This window comes from Peromyscus californicus, unplaced genomic scaffold (assembly GCF_007827085.1).
Source record: "Peromyscus californicus insignis strain IS unplaced genomic scaffold, ASM782708v3 Scaffold_2__1_contigs__length_46816999, whole genome shotgun sequence".
Lineage (NCBI taxonomy): Eukaryota > Metazoa > Chordata > Mammalia > Rodentia > Cricetidae > Peromyscus > Peromyscus californicus.
Window position 1 is genome coordinate 868,197 of NW_026294540.1, and position 19,037 is coordinate 887,233.

Genomic DNA, 19,037 nt, shown 5'->3' on the forward strand with positions numbered 1-19,037 from the left:
ACTCCAGTTCTGGGAGTCTGACATCCTCACACAGACATACACACAGGCGAAGCACCCATGCCTATAAAGTAAAATAATAAAAATCATTAAGAAAAGGGAACAACCTATTGTTTTACCTCTTTATATATATATTAGAATATCCTGCCGGGCGGGTGGTGGCGCATGCCTTTAATCCCAGCACTTGGGAGGCAGAGCCAGGCGGATCTCTGTGAGTTCGAGGCCAGCCTGGACTACCAAGTGAGTTCCAGGAAAGGCGCAAAGCTACACAGAGAGACCCTGTCTCGAAAAACAAAACAACAACAACAAAAAAAAACAACAAAAAAAAGAATATCCTGTCATTTCACTTCCCTTTTCCGATCCTATGCCTTTTTGTGGGGGTGGGGGTGGGGACAGGGTTTCTCTGTGTAGTTTTGGAGCCTGTCCTGGAACTTACTCTGTAGACCAGGCTGGCCTTGAACTCACAGAGATCCGCCTGCCTCTGCCTCCCGAGTGCTGGGATTAAAGGTGTGCCGCACCACCGCCCGGCCGTGTTCCCCAATTTTTAATCTTAGAAAAATTTGGTCATCAAATCTATACCTTTGATTGCCTTCAATTACATGCTTCTTTTTTGACAGCGTCTTCATTCTGTGTAGGTAAGAGTGGCCTTGAGCTTTCCGGCTCCTGGGAGCCTCCCAAATGCTGGGGTCACGTGGGTATCACGTCACAGAACTGGTTCCTCCCTACAGTGAGCACTATTGAATGTTTGATGCATGAGATTCCAGTCCTCTGCTGTGTGCTTTTGTATCAACAGACTGTGTCAACGACAACTACTGGTTTGGGAGGGATAAAAGCTGTGAATATTGCTTTGATGGACCACTGTTGAGAAGGACCGATAAGTATCGGACGTACAGCAAGAAGCACTTTCGAATTTTCAGGGTAGGTGACAGTTACCTCTCTCCTCCGAGATCTGGTGATGTAGTCTTTGCTCTTGGGTGTCTTGCACCATTTCATCCCTGTTGTTAAAACGTGGAAATCAAATGTTCTCTATTTTAGGAAATGGGCCCTAAAAATTCTTACATTGTGTACATAGAAGATCACAGCGGGAACGGAACCTTTGTAAATACTGAGCTTATAGGGAAAGGAAAACGCCTTCCTCTGTGTAACAACTCTGAAATCGCACTTTCACTATGTAGAAATAAAGGTAGTATTATTATATTGTTAATGGGCTTAACTTCCTCTGTAAAGGGAAATTTTTGTGTCTTCATCGATTATGCTTTAAATTAGTCAAGTAAGTAAGTTAGCATTCAGTCACATTCAGGAGTTAACTCCATTGCCTGAGTTGTGTTTTTCCTTTGTTTGTTTTTTTTTTTTTTGAGACAAGGTCTCATTGTATGGCTCTCCTGAAATTCCCTGTGTAGACCAGGCTGACCTTGAACTCAGAGATCTGCCTGCCTCTGCCTCCTGAGTGCTGAATTTTTTCTTTGTGTGGTGTGTGTGTGTGTGTGTGTGTGTGTGTGTGTGTGTGTGTGTGTGTGTGTACAGAGAGAGAGAGAGAGAGAGAGAGAGAGAGAGAGATTGATTCTATGTGCGTGTGCAGGCTTACATGTTACAATATGCATGTAGGGGTCAGAGGACAGCTGTTGGGAGTTTGTTTTCTCCTTCCGCTGTGGCTCTGGGGATCACACTCAAGTTATTAGGCATGTGTATTAAGTTATTTTTACCTACTGAGCGACCTTGCTGGTTCCTGGATTAAAAATAATTGACTTTGTATTACATAATACATGTAGTTCTAAATCTTATAGTCTATATAGCTGAATTTTAGAACCAGTTTTCTAATCATGAATTAACAAGCCCATTTCTGTCCTTTCCCCCTCAGTTTTTGTGTTTTTTGATCTGACTGTAGATGATCAGTCAGTTTATCCTAAGGAATTAAGAGACGAATACATCATGTCAAAAACTCTTGGAAGGTAAACTTTTTTTTCTTTATATGATAAACTAGACCTCATTTTTTTCCTATGTATTTTCATTGGTTAGTTTTTGTACTTGATTTTACAGCCTTGTTATTTATAGCATAGCTGTTTGTCGAACTTTGTGGTAGATGATGTATTACTGATTTATTTGATAATGATCAGTTTAAATACACTCGTTTTCCTTATAAATTTTAGTGCTTGGAGTAACTTGTGCCGCCAGGCTTGGCTTCATTGATGACTCGTGTGTGTGTGTGTGTGTGTGTGTGTGTGTGTGTGTGTGTGTGTGTGAGAGAGAGAGAGAGAGAGAGAGAGCGCATCTGTGTGAGGATGGTTGCATATGAGTCCTGAGGTCAGTATTTTCTTCAGTGATTTTCCACTTTATATTTTGTAGCTCGATGAACCTGGAGCTCACTGACTCAGTTTACCTTGCTGGCTAACAAGCCCCTAGGATGTCCCTGTCTTTACCTCCCCAGCACTGGGATTAGAGACAAGCTGTTTATGTAGGTGCTGGGATCCAAACTCAGGTCCGTACGTTTGTGTAGCAAACATTTTATAGACTGGACTGTCTTCCCAGCTCTTTATTTTACTTTAATTAAGTAATTTTTGAGATAGGGTGTCACTTTGTTGCGCTGACTGGCCTAGAAATCGCAGAGATTCCCTTGCTTCTGCCTCCCAAGGGGTTGGATTAAAGGCCTGGGCCACCATTCCTGGCTGGTTTATTTTTTTATTTTTTTTGGTTTTTCGAGACAGGGTTTCTCTGTGTAGCTTTGCGCCTTTCCTGGAACTCGCTTTGGAGACCAGGCTGGCCTCGAACTCACAGAGATCCGCCTGGCTCTGCCTCCCAAGTGCTGGGATTAAAGGCGTGCGCCACCACCGCCTGGCTGGTTTATTTTTTTTAACATTGGCTTCAACATCACTATGCAGTCAAGGACGGTCCTGAACTCCTGATCCTCTTGCCTTTACCTCCCCACTCAGGATTCCAAGCCTGCCTCACCATGCCCAGCTATTGATGACTTTTGAGAAGCAGTTTTTTTTTTTTTTTTTTTTTTTTTTGGTTTTTCGAGACAGGGTTTCTCTGTGTAGCTTTGCGCCTTTCCTGGAACTCACTTGGTAGCCCAGGCTGGCCTCGAACTCACAGAGATCCGCCTGGCTCTGCCTCCCGAGTGCTGGGATTAAAGGCGTGCGCCACCACCGCCCGGCTGAGAAGCAGTTTTTAATAACCTGTGATTCATGGAACATATAATTCACATGTATCTGTATGTGTGTGGGGGCACTCATGCCACAGTGAGTATGTGGAGGCCAGAGGGCTCAGTTCTCCTACCATGTGGATTGAATTCATACCATTATGCTTGAGGGCAGATGTCATGACCTGGTCAGTCATCTTGCTGGCCTGGCCTTGCTTTGTTTGTTTAATAACGCTAGTGTTCAAATCGAGGCTTCTCTGCATGTTTGGTAAAGTGCTAGAGTACTGAACCTTATCCCCAAACCATTTAATTAATTAACTAATTAAGTTTTTGGCTTTTTTTTTTTTTTTTTTGAGACAAGGACTCACTCCATAGTTTAGACTGGTGTGAACTAAAGTAAACCTCAAACTCATGGGCAGTTGTCCTGTCTCAGCTCCTGAGGGTTATAGGCATGAGCTTTCATGTCCAGTGTATTTATTGTTATTTAATTATTTAATTACTTTTGTGTGTATATATGGGTGTGGGTGTGTAGATGAGAGCGTTATCATATATGTGTGAGTATATGATATATGATGAGTGTGAGGTGTGTGTGTATGAGATTGTATGTGTTGTGTGTGAGTGTGGATAGGTGTGAATGTATTAATGTACGTGTGAGTGTGATGTGATATGCGTGTGAAGAGTGTGTGTATGGTGTGTGTAAGTGTAGGTGGGAGTATTATAATGTATGTGTGAGTACATGATGTGTGAGGGGTGTGTGAGATTGTGTTGTGTTGTGAGTGTGGGTAGGTGTGAGTGTATAATGTATGAGTGAATGTGATGTGTGTGAAGAGTGGGTGCGTGTGGAGGTTGTGTGTGTGTGTGTGCTTACATGTGACCTGTGTACCATGGTGTGCATGTGGCACTCTGAGGACAACTTTCAGGAGTTTTCTCATTCTGCCATAGATTCAGAGATTAATCAGGTCATCCAGCTTGTCTGGAGCCCTACTTTGCTTTCTATTGCTGTGGTAAGCATCATAATCACCAGCAGCTTGGGGAGGAAAGGGCTTGTTTGGCTCTCATGTCCTGATCACAGTTCATCATTGAGGGAACCAAGGCAGGAACTCAACCAGGGCAGAAACCTGAGACAGGAACTGAAGCAGAGACCGTGGAGGAACGCTGCTCACTGGCCTGCTCCCAAAGGCTTGCTCAACCCGGCTTTTTCTATAATCCAGGACCACGTCCCCAGGGGTAAGACTGTGTACAGTGGGTTTAGCATCAATCGTTAATCAAGAATATGTCCCACAGGCTTGTGTACAAGCCAGTCTGATGGAGATACTTTTATTTCTATTGGGGTTCCTTCTTCCCAGGTGATCCTAGCTTGTGTCAAGTTGACAAAAAACAAAAACATAAACAACAAAACCCAGTACAATTGATTCCTTGTCGACTTGACATACAAACATGTTACCATCGCACCATAATCTTTCCTTTCTTGTTTGTCCCCAAGATGTCACATTACTATTAATATCATCGGCTGGGGGTGGTGATGCATGTCTTTAAATCTAGTACTTGGGAGGTAGAGGCAAGTGGTTCTTTGTGAATTTGAGGACAGCCTGGTCTATATAGTGAGTTCCGGGACAGCCAGGGCTATGTAGAGAGACCCTGTCTCAAAAAACAAACAAAAAAAAAATGTCACAGTGTGAAGCACCATCTAATTTTTTTTTAAGACTGGATCTTTTTAAAATTTCAACAAGGGGGCTAGAGAGATGGTTTAGCAGTTAAGAGCACTGACTGCTCTTCCAGAGGACCCGGGTTCAATTCCCAGCCTCTACATGGCAGCTCACAACTGTCTGTAACTCCAAGATCTGACACCCTCACACAGACAAACATGCAGGCAGAACACACAGAATAAAAATAAGTAAAAAGTTCAACAGTTTGGAACTGGAGAGCTGCCTTGTGACTAAGAACACTGGTTGCTCTTCAAGAGAACCTAAGTTTGATTCCCAGTACCTACGTGATGTCTCATAACTGCCTGTAACTCTAATTCCAGGGGATCTGGTATCTTCCAGTCTCTGGTGTACTGCACATAAGTGTGGCACAGACATATATGTAGGAAAAGCACCCATACACATAAAATGAAAAAAACAAAAACTCAGCAATTTATAAGTTCAAGTTTTCATTAAAAAATATTCAAAGTCTCTTCACTGTGGGCTCTTCTAAAACAACAACTACAACAAAAATAAGTGTTATTTTAAGAAGGACCCAGGGTTACAGTCAGATCAAAGCAAAATCGAATTCCAGCGGTGTACATAGCTCAGTGTCACTCACTCATGATCGTTTGGACTACAGAAGTCTTGAGTAGCTCCACTTCTCACACTGTGCCCTCCATGGCACACGTAGCTTGTCTTGTAGTCTCAGGCTGACTCCATACCTGCTGCTGTCCTCAGTGGTCATCCCTCAGTCCAGGCATCTCCATTATGCTGGGGTCTCCAACTGCAACTGAGCCTGCATCTTTACCAGTGGCCTCCTGGACTCTCTTCAGGGATACTCCATCCCAGCCACACAGTGCCAAGCCTCAGCTGCTTTCCGTGGTCCCTTCATGCCTTCAAAACTAGTATCTTATGGGAGACTCTTACACATTATGAAGTTACATATTATTACACATTATTGACTTCCAGCTTGAGATGTAGCTTTGGACCCTTTCTGGACTGCAGTTTCTGTGTGCTGACCCAGAAGATTTCACCTTGATGATGCTGGTGTCTTATTAATCACAGCTGATTTTTAATCCCCAGCTAACTAGCATTGATTATCTCAGTAAAGCACAAAAGGTTTTATTTCACAGATTAAAACCCCTGCCCAGACAGGGTTTCTTTGTGTAGCCCTGGCTGTCCTGGAACTCACTCTGTAGACCAGGCTGGCCGCAAACTCAGAGGTCCACCTGCCTCTGCCTCACATGTGCTGGGATTAAAGGCATGCACCACCATCACCCAGCCTCACTTTCACAAAATCTTAATTGAAACTATCACACAAAAGGCTCTCATAGAGTCTTTAAGGGACTCTAAATTTTCCCTCTGAAACTTCACGGACTAGACTTCTATTATTTGCATTTCTCTCATCTTCCAGTTTTTTTTTTTTTTTTTTTTTTTTTTTTTTGGTTTTTCGAGACAGGGTTTCTCTGTGTAGCTTTGCGCCTTTCCTGGAACTCGCTTTGGAGACCAGGCTGGCCTCGAACTCACAGAGATCCACCTGCCTCTGCCTCCCGAGTGCTGGGATTAAAGGCGTGCGCCACCACCGCCCGGCCATCTTCCAGTTTTCTACAGAACAACCCGCTAATCTCTGAGCACTCAGTGGCTTTTCCAGCCCAGAGCTACAAAACCCTATAATCCTTCCCCCAAACAACATGGTGACATCCATCACAGCAGTACCCCCACTCCTGGTGCCAATTTCTCTCCTACTTTGCTTCGATAAACACTGTGACCAAAAGCAGCTTGAAGAGGGAAGGGGTTATTTGGCTTCCATGTTCTGATCACAGCCCAATCTTTTGAGGGCAGGAACTCAGAGGCAGGAACTGAAGCAGAACCATGAAGGAATGTTGTTTACTGACTCAATTTCCATGGCTTCATCATTCTGCTTTTCTTTTCTTTTTCTCTTTGAGACAGGGTTTCTCTGTGTAGCTTTGCGCCTTTCCTGGAACTCACTTGGTAGCCCAGGCTGGCCTCGAACTCACAGAGATCCGCCTGGCTCTGCCTCCCGAGTGCTGGGATTAAAGGCGTGCACCACCACCGCCCGGCTTTTATTCTGCTTTCTTAACATCCTAGATCTGCCTGCCCAGGAATAGTACTGCACATAGTAGACTGGCCCCTCCCACATTAGTCAAAAAAAAGTCCCACAGACTTATCTATGGGACAATCTAATGGAGGCATTTTTTCAATTGAGAGTCCTTCTTAGCAGGTAATCCTCAATGAAATCAAATTGGCAAAAAAAACCTAGCCAGCTTATGGGTCAATCACTTCTGCTTGCTGAACCGTCCTGTCAGCCCCTACTCTTCTAAGGTAGGCATGCAATTTAATGTAAAATGTTCAGTTCAATCCCTAACAGAAAAAGACAGCCTGGCAGGGTAGTACATACTTGGCATTCAACAACGTAAAACAAATTTAGCAGAAGGATTGGGAGTTCAAAGTTATTACATCCTTTGGCATAATAGTCATTTGAGGACAGCTGAGCTTCCTAAGACTTTTGTCTCAAAGGGGGATAAAAGGAAATAAATAGGTAGCTAGGTGCTGTCACAGGATCTTCCAGCTTCTAGAAAGGTTAAGACCAAACCAACATAGTAGGATCCAGTCTCAAATAATAAAGAGGTACTGATTGCTGCTATAACATGGGTGAGCTTTTAGAACATTAAGCTAAATGAAAGCAATATGAATTTCTATGAAATACCAGATAATTTTTAGAAAGCTAATTAGTGGTTGCTAGGGGCAAGGTAATATGGTGTTTTCTTAATTGGAACTAGATAGTAGCAGTTGCTATGGCTCGTACTATAGTTATCATTGCTAGGATTGGTCTCACTTTGCAAAACAGATTTACTGGGGGTCACAGTGGGCTGCATACTGTTCTGTGTGGCCGTTCCTCTGCCCTTGGTGGTACCCAGTGAGTCTGAAATCTTTGAGGGATGCTGCTGTGTGCAGAGTAATCGTGTAGCACTTTTAGATGTAGTGTAGGGTGCAGTTCATGCTTCCAACTGTGTATGCAAATTGTTTGTTGGTAATTGGTTTGGACTTTCTCTTTCTTCAGTTCAGGCCTGGATGAACTCTGTGGACCCAAGTTGGTCTTGGTTGGCTGCTGTCCGTCTCTCTTCTCAGCTCTTGAGTTACAGTTGTGTGATACTCCTGGCATAGTACTCAGTTTTGATCAGGAAGACTCTTTGATATTTCTCTGACCTCTAGAGAAAGTAAATTCTCTTTTTTCTTAGTGTTTTTCCGTGAATTTCATGATCAAGGCTGTGATTCAGATTGAAGTCACTCCAAACTCAGTGTTAATGGATGTTCTGCATCTAACTGTGCTCTTGACAGTTTACTCTGGTGAACCTTCAGTGTGTCCTTTGAACACAGGGACAATGAAAAAAATGTTGCATGGACAATTCTTAGTTTCATGTGTGTGTGTGTGTGTGTGTGTGTGTGTGTGTGTGTGTGTGTGTGTGTGTGTGAAAGTCTGGGAGTGCCTGTGCCACAGAATTTGTGTGGAGATCAGAAGACAACCTTGTGTGTTGGTCCTTGGCTTTCTACTTTGAGACAGGGTCCCTGTTTGCTGCTGTGCATGCCAGGCAGGCCGGCCCACAAGCTTCTGCCTCCAGTCTTGCTGTGTGGAGTCTGGGTTACAGACGTGTGCTAGGATGCCTGGTTTACATGGGTTCTGGATATTTGAACTCAGATTCTCACACTTGCATGACAAGCATGTTACCCACCTGAGCAACCTCCTCAGCCCCATCTTTGACTTCTTATAGTCAAGGCAGATTTGGACATGGTGGGTTTCATGACAGAAATCATCCTGAAAAGTCACTGTCTGTGTTTTTCCCATTAGTGGTGCTTGTGGGGAGGTAAAAATGGCTTTCGAGAGGAGAACATGTAAGAAAGTAGCCATAAAGATCATCAGTAAGCGGAAGTTTGCTCTTGGCTCATCGAGAGAAGCAGTAAGTACCTGTGTTTGCAGCCCCCTGGGTCTTCACATCTTCATAACTTCCTCCAGTAACCCTGGAGTATGGCTCAATCTCAGAAAGATTGGATGGCTTAGTTGTAGTCCTTTTTTTTCTTGTTTTTTTATGACAAGGTTTCTCTGTGTAGCTTTGGAGCCTGTCCTGGAATTCACTTTGTAGACCAGACTGGTCTTGAACTCACAGAGATCTGCCTGCCTCTGCTTCCAGAGTTCTGGGATCAAAGGTGTGGACAGCTCACCCTGCTGTACTTGACTCTGAACACTGATTTTGAAAGTATCTGTTAAAGTATCAAATCCTTATTACCTACAATGTATCATTTTGACTCATTCTCCAAGTTATGGTGATTACTTTTTTACTCCAAAAACATTTTTTTTTTTTTTTTTTTGAGATAGGGCTCTCACATAGCGCCACCTGGCCTAGAACTCATCATGTAGTGAGATTGGCCTAGAAGGTGTCTCCTATGTATGCCTCCTCTGGAGTGCTAGGATTATAGGCATGTACTCCCACTCCTGACTGAGGTAGCTTATTAACTCACTAATTGACTTTTAAGTAGTTTTGACTCAGTTTGATCGTAAAGTTCCTCTGACTGCAAAGGACAGTAACAGTCTGTTTCCCTACGCTCTGCTGATCTTATTGGCTCTGTAAGGTTTCGTGTGTTTTCCAAGGAGTTGGTTAGCATTTGCCTGATGAGATTCACTTCTGAGGTGTGAGTTGAACACTATACAGAAGTTCTGGATATTATCAGACAGATTTAGATAGATTCTCAAAGAAATCACCAACTTCCTCATAATTTATGCAGATAATAATTCTCTGCTTGGTTGTTATGGTAACTCCAAATGCTTTGCTGTTTTGGGTGTTGTGGCAATGTCTATGAGTTAGTTATAGAAACACATTTTTTTTTTCTTCAAGGTAAGGTTTCTCTGTTTAACAGTCTTGTCTGTCCTGGGACTCACTTTGTAGACCAGGTTGGCCTCAAACTCAGATCTGCCTGCATCTGCCTCCCAAGTGCTGGGGTCAAAGGTGTGTGCCACCACCGCCCAGCTTCGAGACCTATTTTTCTCAAACTCAGGGATTTATGAATGCCAGGCAAGTACTGTACCACTTAGGTAACATTTCCAATTTTCAGTTGCAGATTTTTTTAAATGTAAATTATTTTTATGTAGCAGCTATTTATCACTTTTTCTACCCACATTTACTAAATGAGTGCAGTAGCTAAAGGCGTTTTTTTCCACACATAAGCTGACAAAGTAAGTAGAAGGCAGGACCCAGTCACTTCTTCCTCCCCAGCCAGCTGTTTCTGGCTTTAACATTCTTCAAATTGTTTTTCCCTAGATAATTCTGTTCTTACATGGCAAGAGGAATTTCCTGTCTGTGTTCACTTTGTTATAGATTGTTCACCCCCATGATTTGCTTCCCATTTAGGAGAGAAAAGCATATCTACTAGATTGATTAAAAACTTAGAGCCAATCTTTACTTCTTAATTGATCTCAATTAATAGAACCCCCTACCCCACCCCAACCCTGTACTATAGTAACTAGTGTGAGAGCTGAGAGGAAAGGCTGGATTTAAAAATTTTAAATCTAGGGGGCTGGAGAGTTGGCTCAGTGGTTAAGAGCACTGGCTGCTCTTCCAGAGGACCTGGGTTCAATTCTCAGCACCCACATGGCAGCTCACAGCTGTCTATAATCCCAGTTCCAGGGGACCCGACACCCTCGCACAGACATACATGCAGGCAAAACACCAATGTGCATAAAATAAAAATAAAAAAAATAAAGCAAATAGACATTTAAAAAACTTTTAAATCTGGTCTTCTTAGCCAGAGTCTGTTTTACATAACTGTAGTTTACATATTTTATCTATTTATTTGTGTACTCTATGAACAGAGGCTAGTCTATAACTCAGATGGCCTTTACTTACTTAAGTTTAATTCTAAATGTATTGTTAAGATACTAACCATTACAATTATTATTGTTAATGAACTCTAATGTTATCCTATTTAGGACACGGCTCCCAGTGTTGAAACTGAAATAGAAATTTTGAAAAAACTGAATCATGTAAGTATTACTATTATTCATAGAAACTTATCTCAAAATATGGGACATGTACAAAGCGTTTCTGTAGGAGTCTCGTGTTAACTTGGGCTCCTTCATATGTATGTGAATGCATACATGACCCAGCTCTTTTTTTTTTTTTTTTTTTTACCTTGCGAGAGTTTTTATTTCAAGATGTTGAGAATGCAGTCCTCTGTAAAGGCTTTATAACCTCATGATTTAATACTATTTTTGCTGAGATCTTGACCAAAATCTTAGAGATTAGTGATCATATTTGCAAAAAAAAAAAAAAAAAAAAAGTAAGTTTTAGTGAGGTTAATTTTACCTGAAATTTTGACCCTGTAATATACCTTTTATTTGGAGTAATGCAGTTAAATCTATGGTATGTGACAGGTAAGTGGAGTCCCGTCGTACCGTCTGATTCATTGGTGTGGGGAGTCTTGCTGGGTATAGATGGTCCTTACCTCTTTTGTCAGGATGAGTGTGTGTCTGTGGAAGTCACAGAAAGGTGAGAAGGGCTGTAGTGTACTGGTCTGATCTTGTCTCTGCTTTTGCGATGTTTTCCAGTGTCTTTACTTTATGAGTACCCGTCAGCACCAGCTCAGTAGGTGCTGGAATTAAACTTGACTCAAATCTTGCCTGCCCAGCTAGGGGTTATCTTATTCTCGCTTTTAACCTCCAAACAAAAGAATTTCTTTTTCTTTCACCTCCTCACTTCCCTCCAAGAACTCGAAGCTCTGTTTATTCTAGATTACTGCCTTGGACACAGCATCCCCACAGCCTATTTACAACTCAGTGGCCGGCCTCCCTGCTTGGCTGTCCTCCACTTCATCTGCAACTTCTTCCTCTCCTCTTTTCCTTCCCTGCTCTCTCTTTCCTTTCCTTTTTCCTTCCGTCTGCCTTTTCTCCCCCCTCACCTCCTTCCTCCCCCACTTTCCATTTCTTTTTTGTTGTTTGGAGACAGCCCTGCCCTGTTGCCCTGGCCGGTCTGGGAATACTGTGCGCTCACGTGATCCTTCCACCTCCGCCTCTTGAGTGGAGTTTGTTTTGGTTCCTTTCCACAGGAACTGGCTGAGTTGGCCAGGCTCGACTCTGATTCCTGGCTCAAGCAATCTTCCTGCTGCAGGCTGCTTTGCCACTTTTTTTTTTTTTTTTTTTTTTTTAACACATTCGTTGCTGGCAAAATGACTCAGAGGTTTAAGACACTTGCTACCAAGTCTGATCATCTAAGACTGATCCCTAGGAACTACTGGGAGGAAGGAGAAAATCAGCTCCCACAAGTTCTCCCCTGACCTCCACACATGCTCCATGGCATACAGAGATGCAGACAGACAGACAGACACACGTAATTAAATAAACAAACCACTACACACATCCTGTCTCCTGAAGTATTTTACTGCTTCTTTTGAGCCTTATTAAAATGGAAGTCTTGCCTTAGCACTCAGCATTGTTGCCAAGGTCTTACATGTTGGGAGGCAGTGGGGTCTCCGCTGACTATCTTGTAACAGTTCACTGCAGGAAGGCCTCCTGGATACAGAGCAGCAGTTATGCTGAGACTTGCTTTGAAGGAAGAACACTGTGGTGAGTGGGTTTCACCACCCTTTTTAATCTCAATCCCGAAAGTATTATATTCTCTCCGATTCTCACACGATCACAGTCCTCTATGCCGATCGATACTCACCCAGTCTGTTTCTTATCCCTCTCACTGTGTAAACACAATGGGTGTGCTTTCTACGTGGAAAATCATAATGTTAAGTGTACATTCTAGAGTACCTAAACCTGTTCTTCCCTGCCCACGGTGTTCTGTGTCCCCTGTGCTGATGCTAGGTCATAAGCTGTCAGCCATGCTTGAAAGGTTTTATACAATGGGAGGGATATTATCACAAAGGGCTCCGTTCTCCATGCTTCCAGTCCTGGACCTAGATGAATCTGGTATCTGGTAGTATAATTGGGCTTCCTCTCTAGCCTTCTTCTTTGTTGTTGAGACAGGGTCTCATATTGCCCAGGCTGGCCTTGAACTTGTTTTGTAGCTGAGGCTGCCCTTGAGTTCTTGATTTTCCTTCCTTGTCTTCCCAAGTGCTGGGATTACAAATTAGCTTCATGGTCTCTGGTCTTGTGTCCTGTTTCTCCTCACTCTTGTGCTGGGGTTGGATTTCGGGTCTCGGGCCTGCTGTGAAAGTTCCTCACCGCCCTGAACCACCCAGCTACTGCTGCCGTATTCATGGTGCTTGTCAGGTTCCTTGGGTCCTGTTTGCGGACAGATGAAGAAGGCTGGGAAGACCTGATGTCGCTCTTAGGCTCATCTGCACACATGAGTCACCCCTTGCTGTCACTGGAGTGTTCTCAACGAGGAGTCAGCTACATCCCATTTCGCTGTCTCCCATAGTGACAAGGGCCCAGTGCCTGCTCTTTGTCCTCCTGAAGCCTCAATTTCTGTGTCTTGAGGTTTCCTTTTTGGAGTTTCTCATTTCTCCTTTCTTCTGTTTCAGCCATGCATCATCCAGATTAAAGACGTTTTTGATGCAGAAGATTATTACATTGTTCTGGAGTTGTAAGTAGTAACTTTTTGTTTTGTTTTAGTTTTGGTTTTTCGAGATAAGGTTTCTCTGTGTAGCTTTGGAGCCTGCCTGAGACTCATTCTGTAGGCCAAGCTGGCCTCAAACTCACAGAGATCCTCCTGCCTCTGCCTCCTGAGTGCTAGGATTAAAGGCATGCACCTCCACTGCCCAGCAAGTAGTAACATTTTTAATTTATTTCTGTGTAAGTCTTATAAGCCAGAAAAGAATTGAATGCAGACTTGCCTTTCTTATGCTAGGGCTCTAAATGGAAATGTGTTGGTGGGGTCACAAAGTGTGTGTGTGTGTGTGTGTGTGTGTGTGTGTGTGTGTGTGTGTGTGTGTGTATCAGTTCTAAAGCCCTTCTAACGGCAGGTATGAAGGGACTGAGACCTGTATCTGAGGCCTGCGGTCAAGCTTTACTTTATACAAAATGAGCTGATCGCCCATGAGGAGTTCATTTCACCTCCCTGAGTCTCCTTTTCTTGGTGTTACATGTGGGTAATAATTGTACCCTAACATGTAGACTTCTTAAAAGGATTAAATGATTTGAGGGTTGGGAAGCCCTACAGGGTACTGGCACATGTGGACATTCAACATGAGTCCAGTTTATCATTACTCTGAAGATACCTGCCTGTGTGGACCACTCTTGAGGCTCACGGGACCTGGTTGCATGGTGGCATTTGAGTATCTTTCAGTTTCTTCAAGGGCCCCAGTTTCTTCTCATTTCTGGAAGTGGCCTGTTCCATGTCTGTTCCTGTATAAATGTCTGGGAGCAGTTGTTGGGTCAGGCAGGGAATGCTGTGCTCATAGCCGGCAAATGATGCCCATGGAGACTGGCCATTTGATTATGACAGGGAGGGCACGATGGATGATGGCTCATTGAGGAGAGGGATCTGCCGCCAGGTTTGAGGATCTGAGTCTTATCTGAAGGACCCACATGCTGAAAAGAGAGAACTGACTCCTAAGCTGTCCTTGGACCTTTATGGTTAAGTCATGTCACATGTGTGCTTAACCCACAAACACCATACACACCCAGCAATAATATATGTGTGTGTGTGTGTGTATGTGTGTGTGTGTGTGTGTATTTATATTTATCTATTTCTAGAAAGGCTGAGGACATGGCTCAGTGGTTAAGAACATTGATTGATGGTGCTGGAGAGATAGCTCAGAGGTTAAGAGCACTGACTGCTCTTCCAGAGGTCCTGAGTTCAATTCCCAGCAACTACATGGTGGCTCACAACCATGTGTAATGAGATCTGGCGCCCTCTTCTGTATACATAATAAATAAAAAATCTTAATTAAAAAAAAAGAAAGAACACTGATTGCTCTTCCAGAAGCTTTGGGTTCAGTTCCCAGCACCTGCACAGGTCCAGGTAACAAATCAATAATAGTGGCAACAATATAATCAGTACTAGCTGCTGCTTGTTACAGCCTTGCTGTGAGCCAATTCTGCTGGCAGCATTTCCCTTGAATGGACTTAGTATCCTTCATAATGCTCCACGGGTTACAGTGGGTTCCTACTTCACCGTTGAAATGTCCTTTAAGGAAATGACTGGCCTCACTGAACGCCTGCACTCTGCCATGCTTTTTATGTGCATCAGTAGTTTTGCTCTGTAGATGGACTCAAACCCAGGGTCTTGTACAGGGTAGGCAAGTGCCCTACATTCTCAACCCTCAATTAGTACTATTATTATTTTTTGAGATGGAGTCTCATGTCGCCCACTTTGGTGTTAAATTCTTTGTGCCGCTTAGGATCTCTTTGAACTCTTGATGTACCACCAGCCTCTGCTTCCTGAGTGCTGGGGTTTAGATATGCACCACCTCTTATGTCTTATTTTGACATCAATTATTGTAGTAGGTGGGATTAAAAGTGTGGGCCACCACCATCCTGCTGGAATTAGACGTTTTAAAGTTCCCGAAGAAGTCACCAGTGCCTACTCTGTTACACCTTTTTCTCTTTTCCAACTGGGGCATCTGATGGTGGATGAGGTTTATTAGCGGGTTAATTTGTTACAAGATTTATTTTTTATTATTTTCAAGTGTGTGGGTGTGTACACGTGACTTCCAGTGCTCAGAGAGGTCGGTAAGTGGGCTTTGGTTCCCTGGAGCTGGAGTTACAGGCACTTGTGAGTTAGACATGGGTGCTGGGAAGTGAATTTGTGTGGTTTGTAAGAGCAGTGAGTGAATGAAGACATGGCCGCTCCAAGGTGTGGTTGAGAAGGGTTTTATTGTAGATAAGAGGGAGAGCACAGCCAGAGGTGTCTGGAAGAGTCCAGAGCAGAGAGAGAAAGTAGAATGAGCCAGGCCAGGAGAGAAGGGAGAGATGAAGAGGAGAGAGGAAGAAGAAAGAGAGCAAAGAGGAGAGAGGGCCACGAGAACCAAGAGAGCACATGGCCCAAAAGGCAGGGTTATGTAGGAAAGAAGTTGGGGGAAGGGAAGCCCATGAGCTGGAGAAGTTTAGCGTAGTGGGGCTCTGAGAAGAGCTGAGAGGAGCCATGGGTACTCAGTGAGCCTGGAGGCCATCCTATGCTTTGGTATGCTGATAGGCACCAGTTAGCCATTTGTCCTGAGTTTCTTTTGGACAGGACAAATAGTATATACACACTGTTAACAACTGAGTTGTTTTCTCCAGCCCTCAAGATGATTCTTATTTATTTATTTATTTATTTATTTATTTATTTATTTATTTTGAGGCAGGGTATCATGTATCCACGGCCAGCCTGGGGCTCGCTATGTAGCCCAAACCAGGCTGGCCTTGAACGCTCTAGGATCTGCCTGAGTGCTGGGATTAAAGGCGTACGTACCCCATCACACCCAGCCAAGCTCATTCATTTTGAAAGTTCTGTGAAGAGAGAATGAAATGACCTGTGTTTTAGTGGTGGAGTTCCAGGTCGGGGCCTCTCCCCCGTGGGGCAAGGGCTCATTGACTCACACCCCGCCTCCCCCATTTTGCTGGGCTAGAGGAGTTTATTTCATTTGTGCTGTGCCTCCATGAGTGAAGGTCCCACTTGTCTGTGTTTCAGGATGGAAGGAGGAGAGCTGTTTGACAGGGTGGTGGGGAACAAACGCCTGAAGGAAGCAACCTGCAAGCTGTATTTCTACCAGATGCTTTTAGCCGTGCAGGTGAGAGGAACCCTCTGGAGTTAGGCCAGGACCCAGGGACTGAGGGTTGAAATTCAAGAGGTTCTGTGTTTGTTGTTCTCTTCTAGGCAAATAAATAAGTAAGTAAATAAATAAATATATAAAAAAAATCTCTGCCCCCATGACTCAGATGATCAAGCAGAAAGGGAACTAAGGAAATGAATATACCACCAGTCCTGGTAGCGCAGCCTGGAATCCCAGCTACTTGGTCAGGGTAAGGCAGGCGTCTCAGAGTTCAAAGCCAGCTCAGGCAATGTAGAGAGAGCTTGTTTCAAAATCAAAATGGAAGGTACTTTCGAAGCCCCAGGTTCACCCCCTCGTATCTCAGAAAAACAAAATCCACACAACCCTGTCTGTGCCTTTGACTTGGAGGGCTTTCTGGAGCGGCATTGATCTTTTTGCACCTACCCGATTCTCATGGCGATGTCTTGGTTTGCAGAGCGTAAAGGTGGGATTGAAAGCAAGACTGACCAGTTGGGATGATTGAGATAGATAATTTGTTCTTCTATGGTTCGATAATATGTTCCTTATGAACAGTACCCCACAAAATGCAGCACACCGATGATGTGCCGGGCATGTGCTCATACTCTGTCCCAGGTTTTGTGGTGGTAATTACCTCCCAAGGTTTGGTAGTTTGGTCACTGTCTCTCTCCCTCCTTCCTCCCACCTCTCTCTCCTCTGACTTTCCTCTCTCTCCTTTCTCTCCTCTGCTGACAGGGTCTTTCTCTGTGGCCCTAGCTGTCCTAGAATCTATGTAGAGAAGGTTGGCCTTGAACTCAGAGATCTGCCTGTCTTTGCCTTCCGAGTGCAGAGGTTAAAAGCATGCACCACCATACCAAAGAAGTTTGTTCTCTTGAAAGCCCATTCATTGAAGGAAATAGAATGGAGGTGGGAGGCAGAGGCGGGTGGATCTCTGTGAGTTCCAGGACAGCCTGGACTGTTATACAGAGAAACCCTCTGTGGGGGAAGGGGAGTGGGTAGCCTGTATTTGGAACAGTTATTGTATTGAGTGAGGACTGAGGGGGATTTTCCTAGCTTTGGCTTATCTGAGCTTATCTTCCTTAATGTTTTCAGCAGGTCAATGCCCAGTAAAAGTTTTGGATGAGAATTTTTTTTTGGAGGGGTGGAAGCAGTTAAGTGCAGGTACTAGTTTTGCAGAGGACTGGAATGTGGTTCACAACACCTGTAATTCCAACTTCAGGGTATCTGACACCCTTGGTCTAAATGAGCAGCACTCACATGCACATAAACTCCCTCATACATAATTAAAAATAAAAAGAAACATTATAAAAAATATTTATTTTTCCTCAATCCTAGATCCCAATCACAACCCTTCCTCACTCTTTTATTTTTATTTTCTTTTCACAGTGCTGGGGATAGAACCCAGGGCCTTGTGTATAGACCTACACACACACACACACACACACACACACACACACACACACACACACACACACACAAAACCTATATTCCTAGCCCATAAGCCATCTATAAGGTTTGTTTGTTTGTTTTTTTGAGATAGGGTCTCATGTAGCATAGACTGACCTTTACTTTGCTCTGTAGTCCAGCCTAGCTTCGAACTCCTGATCTTTTGCCTTCACCTCCCAAGTGCTTAGATTGAAGGCACACACTACCTTGCTTGGCTTCACAGTTCATTTTTTAATGATCTGTGAGTTCGAGGCCAGCCTGGTCTATAGAGTGAGTTCCAGAACAAACAAGGCTACACAGAGAAACCCTGTCTAAAGATTTTTCTGTAACATGAATTTCTAAGTGCTCAGCCCTGGTCCAGCTCTGTCTTTGAAGAGTTAGATGATGGTAACTGTCCTCACGTGTGTGTGGGATAAACCAGTGTTCCTGCCTCTCTCCTTGTACAGTACCTTCACGAAAATGGGATTATACATCGGGACTTAAAGCCAGAGAATGTTCTTTTGTCATCTCAAGAAGAGGACTGCCTTATCAAGGTGAAAACTCCTCACTCTCTCTGCTGCCACCGCTGTGATTTCTGTCCAAACTGTCTTTTAATCTCTTACTTAAAAACAGAGGAATATCCAAAGGTTGGGAATCTGAACTTCCCATACTTAACAGTTACTGCTGAGATCTATTGAGCACTTCCTGAGGCCCGGGGTATACAAGCCACTCTGTGCAGAGGGAGGAAAGGGTTTGAATGGACCATTGAGTCATGGATCCCGCCTTTCCTTGTCAGCCTAGCCTCACTCAGGAATCTCCGGTTACAATTACAAGACAAAAACCAACATGAAAACCCCAAAACATAAAACTCAAGGGTGACAACAGGTGCATCTCCCCCCACCCCCAAGCTTTCCAGATGTTCCATTGTGTAGTCAAATTATATGCATAGTATTAAGAGTCCTAATGTGTTTGTGGCAGGGTTCTGCAGTTTTTGTAAAGTTATAATGATGATAGGTAAATTGGAAAAACCTTGGTTCTCAGGTTCCTAGGCCCAGGGATTT

At 43.8% G+C, this 19,037-nt stretch overlaps 1 protein-coding gene across 1 annotated transcript in view; it reads left to right on the top strand.

The window, feature by feature from the left end:
* The window catches only part of Chek2 (checkpoint kinase 2), a 37,369-nt gene that overhangs the window by 5,638 nt on the left and 12,694 nt on the right, over nt 1-19,037 (top strand). The window contains exons 3-10 of the mRNA XM_052754913.1: nt 791-915; nt 1,033-1,180; nt 1,856-1,946; nt 8,687-8,795; nt 10,820-10,873; nt 13,360-13,421; nt 16,452-16,551; nt 18,444-18,530. Of these exons, the coding sequence (XP_052610873.1) occupies nt 791-915; nt 1,033-1,180; nt 1,856-1,946; nt 8,687-8,795; nt 10,820-10,873; nt 13,360-13,421; nt 16,452-16,551; nt 18,444-18,530 (776 nt within the window). The remainder of the gene's footprint in view (nt 1-790; nt 916-1,032; nt 1,181-1,855; nt 1,947-8,686; nt 8,796-10,819; nt 10,874-13,359; nt 13,422-16,451; nt 16,552-18,443; nt 18,531-19,037) is intronic.